Below are 12,172 nucleotides of genomic sequence, written 5' to 3' on the forward strand. Positions count from 1 at the left end.
GTAACCTTTACCAGTAAATGATCAAGTAACCTTGACTAGTAAATGATCAAGTAACCTTTACCAAGTAAATAATCAAGTAACCTTTACCAGTAAATGATCAAGTAACCTTTACCAAGTCAATGATCAAGTAACCTTTACCAGTAAATGATCAAGTAACCTTGACTAGTAAATGATCAAGTAAACTTGACTAGCTGGAACCGATTTCCCAACTTTTTTCTAGTAAGGTTAACTTATTGGATTTTACAGTGTAGTGTCGATTTTATGTTTTTTTAAGCATTAGAAACACATTGGAATGCTCCGATTAATGATTAAATCTATCTAGAGCACTCTAATTAGCTTGTTACCAATATGACCACTATCAACAACCTAAAAAAAGCAACCTATGTATGTTACACATACAATTTTATTGAAACAATAGAAGAATGGAGTGGAGCACATCCCTATTGATACAGATAATAAGCCAGTAGGCTAGAGTATATTGAACAATACAAATAAAAATGGAAATGCGGTGCGTGGAGGGGGGGGCACCACACAACAAGGTTTGTTGTGTAGAACCTCAATGTTCCTCACATCCACATGATGAGGTGTAACAAACTCCGGCTTTTCCTCTCTTCCATGCGCTAGCAGGATGTGATACTACATCAGCCTTCCTTGGCCATGGGAAAAGAGTGCATGGGCAGCTTGGGAGGCAACACTGGATCTCACAGTAGCACCTGATTATGTGGATGTGAGGATGCCTCACCAACAATGAGGGGTCCAGATGACAACATATAAGCACAATGGATAGATAGATACCTTTATTGATCGCACAGGGGAATTTCAGTCACCCAGAGGCAGCACAGCAGTCAGAGTTACAAAGTTACAGATACAGAGTAAGGAATGTATACAGCAATACAAAGGTAAGACATAACAATAAGATGCACCATTACTAAAGAACAAAAGTATACACCTGTACAAACTATCCTGCACTATGCAGAAACATAACAATAACACCAGGTTACAGTGTCCTGTCAAACCGTGCAACCAGTACAATCACTGCAATGCAAAGAAAAGTGACAAAGTGTCCACAGTGCAATCAGTACAATAACTATCTAAGTTTAATTAGAGGTCAGAGTCCATGGTACATCTTTTATTCCAAGTTATATGACCGGAAGCAGTATGGGTTAGCGCCCCCATTCTGTGTCTTCCGTGAGAAAGAAGCCCAACAAACCCACGGTGAGGCCTTTAGGAAGGCCATTCAAGCAAACCGGCCCAAGGAACCATCACGCCAGAAGGAAATGTTTGGATCGGGGTGTTGCAGCGGATCTGGTGCAGCGGATCTGGTACAGTGCTCAGGTCCTGCACCTGGTGAGACGAAGGAGGAGCCCGGCCACGAGGCCACCCACAGAGCCTAGTCCTTCCACGTGCCAGAGCCTCCCCGAGTTCCGGCAGAGTAGTTCCGGAGAAGCGGACTGAGTGGCCCTGTCTTTCCCTATAGGACTGACCGTGGGTCCTGGGACGTAAGTTGGGGCTTGATCAACCCCGGCTGGGTCACCTGGGCGAGGGTGTATGTTGCGAGACCCGAAACACCCTATGACCCCAGGCTACAACACTGATGATACGTCCCAGGTGCATCCATGTGATGTATTCTTTATAGACAGTTGACCTGGCAGAGCGACCAACGTGTGTCTCGTTGTAAATCCTCATAGCTAAAAGCACAAAAGACATGCCAAGTCTCAAACAGTTCCACCCGGGGTAGGTGAATCTACCCCGGGATGCCCCACTATATCCTTGTGAAGGTAGAGGGACGTGTTTGCCATGATGGCGTCCAGCCTCCTCACTGTACGCACCTTAGCCACCCCCTCCAGTGAGGTCCCCACGACGGAGCCCACCTCCCTCACCAGCCATTTACAGCATCCTGTTGCACACGCCAAAACATCTGAGTCTTCTCAGGAAGAACAGCCTGCTCCTACATTAGATGTCAGACCAGTCCAACAACCTGTTCAGGTGCACTCCTAGAAACTCCTAGATCTCCACCACCTCAGCATTTATGGTGCTGGGGACCGGGGGTACCCTCTTGGTCGTGCCATAGTCCACCACCATCATCCTTGGTCTTGCTAGCATTGGGCCGGAGGCGGTTTGCCTCGCTCCAGTCCACAAAGTCCTTCGCCATGCTATCGTGCTCAACAGTGTTGTCACCTGAGATGCAGCTGACCACCGCAGTGTCATCTGAGAACTTCTGTAGGGGCCATGTCTTGGAGTTGATCGGAAGTCAGATGTGTATAGGGTGAACAGGAAAGGTGACAGCACTGTGCCCTGGGGACAGCTGTGTTGTTCACCAGCACCTACGACTGACAACCCTGCAGTCTCACATACTGCGGTCTGCCCGAGAGGTAGTCTGTGATCCTTCTCAGCAAGCAGTTGTGGCTGGATAGTGTTGAAGTAAAAACACATGATTCTGACTGTGTTGCCCAGGGTGTCAAGGTGTGTGAATGCCCCGTTTAGCATGTAGATGATGGCATCATCAAATGTCCGCTTGGTATGCAAACTGAAGGGGGTTGAGGTATTCACTCACCATCGGTCTCAGTTGATTCAGTACCAGACGCTCAAACGTCTTCATGCTCTTTGATGTCAGAGCCACTGGCCTGTAGTCACAAGGTGTGACTTTTCTTAGGCACCGGGACAATGCAGGAAGATTGCCACAGTTGCGGCACCCTCCCCGTCTTCAGAGAGAGGCATATCGTTTGGATCAGCGGTTCTGGACAACCGGATCTTCATATATGCCTATACTATACTGATACGCCCAGCCTGATACGTACAGAGTTTTTGTGCATTAATTGTAAGATTGTTTCAAATACTCCTATCTATATCAATAGGAATGTGCTGCACTCCATTGTTCTATCTTTCAAATACATTATATGTGTAACATACAAAGGTTGCTTATTAAGGTTGTTCCTAAAAGTGTTCTGGGTGAAAATGATGAATACCTTTTTGGGGATAGTGCTGATATTGTTAATAAGTAAATTAGAGTGCTCTAGATGGATGCAATCAGAACATCTGAGCATTTTATATGTTTCTAATGCTTAAAAAACATAAAATAGACACTAAGTTTGCTAAAACTGTCAAAAGTTAACGTTTTCACATAGCCGCCATCTTGGAAATATGCAAATTAGGGTTCCAGACACACCCAATCGTAATGATAAGCATTCCAATGTGTTTGCAATGGTCAAAAAACATGAAATAGACACCAAGTTCGTATTTGTAGCTCATCTGGTTCAAAAGTTACAGCCAAAACCGTTTTACATGGCGGCCATTTTGGATTTGGCCGCTATGGCGACCCCAAAGGTCGCCCGCCCGGGCGCCATAGCTAAATCATTAGAGCATGCCCTGGGCTACATCTGGGCCAAATTTGGTGCATTTAAGACTGATTAGCGCGAAAATATCCCTAAGGCCCGGGACTATTGCTGAAATATTGTCCATATAGGTGATTATGCTAATAAAAGCTAATTACGCTAATTCTGAAAATTGCTCAACATATCCAAGTTAGCATCCGGCAGTTTCTACATGCTGGGGACCCATACTCAACATTTCTAACATAAAACTTTGGGGTACTCAACATGTCCGGGTTCACATTCTGGCAAGCGGACTATATGCAGGATCCCATTCCACGCACAATAATGTCGGCACACAATAGCCTGTGCAGCCCTTTAACAGCCCTTTACGGTTAATCTCTCTCTCTCTCTCTCTCTCTCTACCTCTCCCCCCTCCCCCCCCCCCTCTCTCCCTCTCTCTCTCTCTCTCTCTCTCTCTCTCTCTCTCTCAGACTTTTGTAGTTCCAGAACTTTATAGAAGCGTCTTTCTTTACCGGCAAAATGGTTTTGGAGCGTAAATGCTTCGTAAACTCTTTTTAGTTTCACATACGGACGGCAAAGAGAGTGAAACCATGTGGCCGCTTTGCAGACGCACTTCCAAGTCTCTTTTTACTAATTGCCATGATCTCTTGTGTAAACAACACTACAACATCGCGGCATGCATGCCCGAAGCAGCTGGTTTTCAAGGAGTGAGCGACCATTCTGGACTCCATGACTTCTCAGTGAGCGACAGTGAAGGCTTCTGGGGTTCTCTGGCCAGTCAGAGACTATCCTGGATGCGACCCTTTACCTCTGCCCAGGACTGTGACTTGAGTCAAGGCAAGATCAATTGGTTTGTGGGAGGGAAATTGAACGTCTCCGGTAAGATTGCCTTTTCGCCTTGCTTACAGTTAAATTAATAATAGTAGTGTATTAGACTATTACATTCTTTAAAGTCAGAAGTATTGGTTTGGGGGGGGGGGCGTACACCTTGAAGCTGGAATTGCTATATAGTAGCCTTGCAACTATTTTTGCACAAGGTTCAGTTGGGACCGTACCTATATTCCCCAGGTTCTATGTTCCCCAGGTTCTATGTTCCCCTCCCACCCCAAAAAAGGTTCTATGTTCCCCGGGTTCTATGTTCCCCGCTTAACCAAAAATGGGTTCTATGTTCCCCACTCATCCAAAAAAGGGTTCTATGTTCCCCACTCATCCAAAAAAAGGTTCTATGTTCCCCACTCATCCAAAAAAAGGTTCTATGTTCCCCACTCAACCAAAAAAGGTTCTAAAAAAGGTTCTATGTTCCCCACTCAACCAAAAAACGGTTCTATGTTCCCCGCTCACCCAAAAATGCATGAAATGGTGAGACATTTAAAAAGGTTTAAATACATGTATTTATACCCATTAGTTATATGTAATTTTCCAGTTTTTAAAGTGTCAAAATATGTTTTGAAAACTTATTTGACATGACTCAAAAACTATTTAGGGGTGTCACGATATATTAATTTCACGGTACATATGATACGATACACGATATTGGGCTCACGATATCGATACGATGTTATTATCATTTTTACTATCATCAACATTGGCCATCATCTTCAGTTTCAAAGTGCTTAATTTGTAAAGCATATAAATATATATATATATGCTAGTGGCGCTATAACAGGCCAATGTGAAATGGGTGGCATTTCTTCCTCGGCCTAGTGTGAATGTGCGTGTGAAATTTCACGGAAATTGCAAGCTGCGTTCATGATTCGAAGCATTTTGTTCAAAACGGACCTATCCTGCAAACTTTGGAAGCCAACCTTAGCCAATCAGGATGGAATATGGGAAATCGGACAGATCCGGGTTGATCACATGACTATAGAGATACTGTGTAACGATTTGCATGACGTTTGGATAAAATCTGTAGGAGTAATGTAAAAAAATGGGTTTTGCACAAATCGGCCTCCTGGTGGCGCTATAACAGGCCCATGTGAAAAATTTGGGGCAGAGGTTCTGAATTGGTATCGAGGGAGTGTGTGTGCACAGTTTCGCAGCGAGCGGGCCAATGGTGCCGGAGATTAGCTGGTAACACACGGACAGGACACACACACGGACGGACGGACGGACGGACGGACGGACGGACAGGGGGTAAAACATACTCTCTCGCCATGCCTTTCGGCCTGGTGGAGACAATTATGCAAGCTTAAAGGACAACCCATTTTCACCCATTTTCAACATATCTTATCTCATATAATTGGTCCTTACCAATGCTTATTATCATATGGTACAATTTTTGTCCAAGATGGCCGCCAGGGGAAAGGGGCGGGCAAGTTTCTGATAGTCATTTCTCCCCATTATGTTCAGTTGTGTGTGTTCACAGATGTTATTAATAATTGGAAATTATTAACTAGGTTCGATTCCCGCAGGGGACGCTGTGGGCGCTGGGGGTGTGTTATCTCCTCCGCGTCATCAGTGCCCATACCCTAGGTGGGGTTGGCGAAAGGGCCTTTCTGTGTGGAGTTTGCATGTTCTCCCCGTGTCTCCTAGGGTAGGTACCCTCACAAAAACATGCAGTAATCCTGGTCACTATACTGCCTCCCCCTGGCCAGCTGGGGCGCCTGATGGAGGGGAAGGGAACTGGTTGGAATAACGTGTTCCTTCCACGCGCTACGTCCAACCAGGGAAACTCCCCCCTGTCAGGTGACAAGAAGGTCAGTTGGCTCTCATGCATTGAAGGAGGCATGAGCTCGGCCCTAGCCTCCCTAGGTTGGCAGAGGGAAGGTAGTGCCCAGGATTACATAGACAATTGGCACTGGGTGTAAAAAATTGGGTTACAAAATCGTGGGATAAAAATTTAGAGGAAAAAATAAATACATTGGAAATTAAAAATGTATGTTTCCTGCATTTTTGGGTGAGCGGGGAACATAGAATCTTTTTTTTGTTAATGGGGAACATAGAACCTTTTTTGGGATAAACGGGGAACATAGAACCCAGGGAACATAGAACCTTTTTTGATGTATGTTTCCTGCATTTTTGGGTGAGCGGGGAACATAGAACCTTTTTTTTGTTAATGGGGAACATAGAACCTTTTTTGGGGTAAACGGGGAACATAGAACCCAGGGAACATAGAACCTTTTTTGGTAAGGGGGGAACATAGAACCTTTTTTTCGGGGAACATAGAACCTGGGGAACATAGAACCTGGGGAATATAGGTACGGTCCCGGTTCGGTTCAGTACTATAATAAAACAATGATGAAAACATAATGCTCTGATCATTATGTAAACAGGCTGCCCCCGGATTATCTCTGAACAATTGAGCCATTCACAGAATACAATGAGGTGCAGAAGACCTTGAGCTAATTTGGTCTGAGAAAAATGGAGGTGAGATTTACTGTAAAAGAAGTGTTTTCACCTGTGGTGTGTGTGTGTGTGTGTGTGTGTGTGTGTGTGTGTGTGTGTGTGTGTGTGTGTGTGTGTGTGTGTGTGTGTGTGTGTGTGTCACTTGGGTACATGCACACAGTCAACTGCCTGGACCGGCATGTTCACACCTGTCCAGAGAGAATAGCTCTGATCTGGGAACGAGATGAACCAGGAACAGAGGTCAAGGTCACCTACAGGTCAGCAAGTTAGAGTATTTAGTCTTCAAAGTGTCTGTAAATTATTTTAACTTCATGTGCTATTGTGATTCTTTCAGCGCTACTACAGTACATTTGCATACACTACAGCAGGGGTCTGCAACCTTTTTGAGTGCCAAGTTTTTTATTTCCTTGATAGTCAGTGTGCCATATCATCATTAAGTTAAATTATGACACCACATCAAAATAAAATATTTCCAACAGATGTTAATTGTCCATAAATATAACAAAAAAAATGTATTCCTCTGAACTATTTTCTTTCACATCAGGACATTTTAATGATCATTAGACTTGATGATAACCCACCTGTCTCCCAGACTCACTCCCCATAGTCAGAGTTCAGGGTTTGAATGAATGTAGAATTACGTGCAGGATGTAAAATGCATACAGATGGGAGGGGACTCAATTCAATTGACTACATATTTCAGAATATTTTATTTTAAACCAAAAAATCCTCTCTCTCACACTTATGCCAGTGTGCCAGTGATTGTCCTCCCTTGTATGTTGGCACCCGTGCCTACGGTTGCCTACCCCTGCACTACAGTTTGGTCACGTTTTTCCTACAGGCAGCTGCTGGAACTGACATGTCGCGTGGGCAACCTGTTAAAGAGGCAGGGTGTGAAGCGAGGGGACTGTGTCACCCTCTACATGCCTCCTTGCCCACTGGCTGTGGCGTCCATGTTGGCCTGTGCCCGTGTCGGTGCTGCCCACAACGTGGTGTTTGCAGGGTTCAGTGCAGAGGCCCTTGCAGACCGCATCAGAGATGGTGAGGCTGGGAAGATGTGACCCATGTGCCTTCAAGTGGAAGACTTGAAACATAATAAAGCACCACACATGCCTGTGGTACCTGACATACTGGTAGGCTGATGAGTGGTGGAGAAGGGTAGAATCCACGTTTTTGAAAACAAGTCTTTAAAAATGTAGGAGGGATTAGGGCTATAGGTGACATGACTTCAAATCAATATCACGATTATTTAAAACTTTTGCCTCAATTACGATTAATGAACGATAAAAAAGTGAAAATAGCTACAAGCAACAACAGTCAGTTGTGAGCTGGTAGATCGGCTATTTTCGCTATTTTTGCAAGCCAACATTGTACAACAAAGTATAATACACCTACAGGATTAAGTGGTTAATCAGATTTAGTTGATTATAAAAAATCTATTCGATTTATTTTGTGTCGATATATAAGAAATAAAAAGTATATATATTGTTCTCGATTACTTGATTAAGTAAATGTCGGTTTATTTTCGGTTAATTGGCCACAGGGGTTACCAATAATTTGTTTCTGTATGATTGACGGATGTCCCAGGATGCAGCAGAGAATTCAGATTGGTTGGATTAGAGACCTGGATTATTTGATTGGCCAAGTCAAAAGGTTAGGCTCTTGTTCAATTCTACCTATGAACAAGGCTTCTTGACCTTGTCCACAGGGAGCATTCAGCTGGGTCTTTTTTTTCATCCTGTGGACAAGGCTCAGTCCCTTCTAATCAGTGGTTTTGTTGTATAATCCAAATAACGAATCCAAATAATTTTCACCTGTCCCCATCTTCCGCCTAACATACAGTAAATGGCCTAGCAGCATCGGTACCGTATTAGGATATATGTGCAGAAAATAAGGGGAATATTAAGTGTTACAAAGGACGGCGATGTCCGGCACTACGCCGCATATGGACTATATAAATATCAGGCCTATTCACCACATCAAGGTGGGTGATTAAGGACCACCGGGCCTGCCGTCAATAGCACTTGCGACGGTCAATAGTACAGAATAGCCAGCCTAACAGAAATACAGTCCTTTAGAAGTAGTGACAGCAAAGCTCTGTTACATTAAGTGAAATGTGAAGAGAGAAAAAAAGAGTACCATCAACAAGGTTCACATCAAAAAAATGGAAAGTCAAACACAGTTCAATTTGCATGCACAGTAAAATCCTCAGTGTTTTTATCAATGTATAGTCTACTGTGTACAAATGTATATTTGGTTACATTTGTACACTGTCATAGTTAAATGACAAATTTTACTCAGTGAACACCCTCCTTAAAAGTCTTATATGATGCCATTTTCAGCCCAGTCCAGTGTAGTCATCACAGTTAACCAAGGGGTACGAGGGGGCAAGGTCACAGAGCTGAAGAGGATAGTGGACATGGCCGTCCAAAGCTGCCCCTCAGTGAAGCAGGTGTTTGTGGCGATGAGAACCCAGAATCCAGTCAGCATGACAGACAGAGATGTCCCCATGGAGGAGGTGAGATAGATATTTAACACATAGGTAGAAATCCATCAGTGCACTAATGCAGCGACAGCTGTGGTGTACCCACTGTCTACTGCAGTGTAAGCATTGCCCTGTTATCAAAGTAGTGTTTTCTAAAAGCATCTTTAAAGTTGTATCCCAATGGGTGCGACTAGGCCATGAAGATACTATTTTATATGTACTGTATATACATACATAGAGTGTATATACATGTCCCTGCAGGAGATGCTGAGGGAGGATGTGGTGTGTGAGCCCGCTGCCATGGACAGTGAGGATGTGTTATTCCTCCTTTATACATCAGGCAGCACAGGGAAACCTAAAGGCCTGGTCCACACACAGGCTGGTTATCTGCTGTATGCCTCACTCACACACAGGGTAAGACCAATCAAGTCCTACAATAGAGTGCTATACATTTTATAGACCTAATAATAAAAAGTGAGTTTGCAATGGGTTCCATCGCTGGCTTTCCAATTCATTACCATAGGTTGAATTAAGATAAGGGACTTTCATGGTTTGCTGTACTACATAAATGATTGCTGTTAATATCACATCCCTGAATGTTTAAGCCATCATGTGCTTTTTTTAAACTGGCGTGTGTTACAAAATCTGTGGATCTCGGGATCCACATGGGAACAGAATGAGATCAACCTGTGAGATCAGTCATCTACATTTCTATGACTCCAAATATGGGCAAGGTCTTTCAGAAATGCTAATTCAATATTTAAAAAAGTATAAACCATATGTGAAAAATAGATAACCTCCAACAAACCTCCAACGGTTTGCATGATTAGCTCTGAGTCCGGACACATAGTCACACCCTCTTATAGGCGGCCACAACGTAGGATCTTGTTGAGCAAAATGTGTGAATATCATAAGCCTTTGTTTGCAAAAGAGCTTATTGTCTTAATTTATCAAAAACCCAATGCAAAAAATCCATTGGAAATCAGCGAAAGGAACCCATGGTGGCTGTAACTTGCAGGTTGGCCTACAAAACAATTCTGTTCTAATGACAACCTGTTTGTGACCTCTTAACTGTGAACTAGTATGTCTTCGACTACCATGATGGAGATGTGTTTGGCTGTGTAGCTGACATTGGCTGGATAACAGGACACAGCTACTGCGTTTATGGGCCGCTGGCAAACGGGGGAACCACTGTGTTGTTTGAGAGCACACCAACATACCCAGACCCAGGTAGGAATTCAAACGGCATTCAATTTGCATCACACCTGCATGCAATTGAATTTAAAAGGTATTTTTTTATAATCTGATATCCTTATTGAAAGAGTCTTGATTGCTTCGTTTTGTGCTGGTGTTGCCAGAGGAGAAAAACAACTATTGTTACTAAGTAACAATAATACAATGAAATGTAATTCCTATTAATTTACAAGGTACTGAGCAAGACATTTTTGACTCAAAGGCTCTTTTGCCCCCCCCCCTTTTGAATTGAAAAGGTACACAGTTGAATTTGTTATTTATCATTTAGAAAATAATAGTGTAAAATTACACAGTGTATTATAAAGATCACCACCGCTGGTATGCTGCTACAATAACAAAGAGTCATTTTTACATAAAACCTGTTTCCAAAAGGAGGTTTTAGCATGTTAAATGTGTTGACATGCAGCTCTCTACTGTGAATGTATTTCTTGCCCAGTGAATAACTGTACTTGCCCTTGAACTGACCAATCCCATCCATTCTAAACATAGCACCTTTTGTCTACATAGGAATCAGGACCTCTGTCGTCATATTTTAAATTACATGCATTGTTTTGTTACTCTCAGTGACGGTGAACAGGATTATGTAACACTGCCTTGCATAATGTTAGTCCAGGCACTTTCAACTTCTATTTTGGTCACCTTATTTCTGATTCCGTTATGTGGTTAATGTGTACATTTGGTAAAATTTGGTTAACATAACACTGATGATTTTACTGTGTAGTGGTTTGTGCATGGGTTGACTTATTCTTAGGAAGGTACTGGGAGATGGTGGAGAGACTGAAGATCAACCAGTTTTACGGGGCTCCGACAGCTATCCGCCTGCTGCTCAAGTATGGAGACCAGTGGGTGCAGAAGTATGACCGCTCCACCCTCAAAACTCTAGGCTCTGGTATGTCTGCTATGATGACCAGAGCCTAAAATATTCATCATGTACACAGAGAGTAGGACTATCACAAAGTAGTATACTTTATACTATACTTTACTGACAGACATTATTCCTATGCTTGTTTTGCTATGTTTCAATCAAAACAAATACCAGGGTCCCCACACATTTTTAGCAATGAATTTCCAAAACTTTTCCAGAATATTTAGCCCAATTTCCAGGCCTATAAAACAATCATTCAGCGCAACCCTATGTACAATGCCCAAAGATAGGCAGTGTAGCAAAAATAAAGCATAGAATATAAAATAGTACAATTTCATTCAACATTTCGTGCAAAATTAGGGCATAGTGACCCTGCGAGCGAAAATAGGAGGGGTGGACGACGTCGTTGCACGGTTCGTTGTCGCTCGCGGTAGGTCAGGACGGTCTCATTAAAAAACATGTATTTTAATGAGATTTCATCGCCCGCTCGCTTCGCATCACGTCGCATCGCTGGCAGTGCGGATGGGGTGTTACACAGCCCGTTCGGCGAAAAACTACTTATGTTACATATTTTGTGTAATGTTATACATGTTTATGAAAATGTTTTGTATTAAAAAAAATCAATAGCCAAAAACAATGCATAGCCAAATATCTTTCCAGGACCCTTGATAAATTCCAGGACCTTTGATCAATTCCAAACCTTTTCCAGTACTGGATTTTTTATTTTATTTTTTTCAAAATATTTCCAGGAATTTCATGACCGTGGGGACCCTGAAATACTGTACAACAGTGCAGTCCAGTTGGGATTCAGACGTTTGTCATATTTTCCATAAGATTATCATCCAAACAAATTCCATTGTCCCATGCACACACACATGCTTACATACTTTC

At 43.0% G+C, this 12,172-nt stretch overlaps 1 protein-coding gene across 2 annotated transcripts in view; it reads left to right on the top strand.

The window, feature by feature from the left end:
• Positions 1-3,910: 3,910 nt before the first annotated feature.
• The window catches only part of LOC308103638 (acetyl-coenzyme A synthetase 2-like, mitochondrial), a 173,579-nt gene continuing 165,317 nt past the window's right edge, over positions 3,911-12,172 (top strand). The window contains exons 1-7 of one of the 2 annotated variants that reach the window (XM_080453723.1): positions 3,911-4,211; positions 6,838-6,934; positions 7,519-7,718; positions 9,020-9,195; positions 9,424-9,576; positions 10,245-10,392; positions 11,138-11,305. In XM_080453723.1, coding sequence (XP_080309849.1) covers positions 3,923-4,211; positions 6,838-6,934; positions 7,519-7,718; positions 9,020-9,195; positions 9,424-9,576; positions 10,245-10,392; positions 11,138-11,305 — 1,231 coding nt within the window. In that variant the 5' untranslated portion in view covers positions 3,911-3,922. The remainder of the gene's footprint in view (positions 4,212-6,837; positions 6,935-7,518; positions 7,719-9,019; positions 9,196-9,423; positions 9,577-10,244; positions 10,393-11,137; positions 11,306-12,172) is intronic. The other variant, XM_080453724.1, reaches the window with a different exon arrangement.

The sequence above is a fragment of the Gymnoscopelus braueri genome, assembly GCF_963280865.1.
Source record: "Gymnoscopelus braueri genome assembly, chromosome: 16".
NCBI lineage: Eukaryota > Metazoa > Chordata > Actinopteri > Myctophiformes > Myctophidae > Gymnoscopelus > Gymnoscopelus braueri.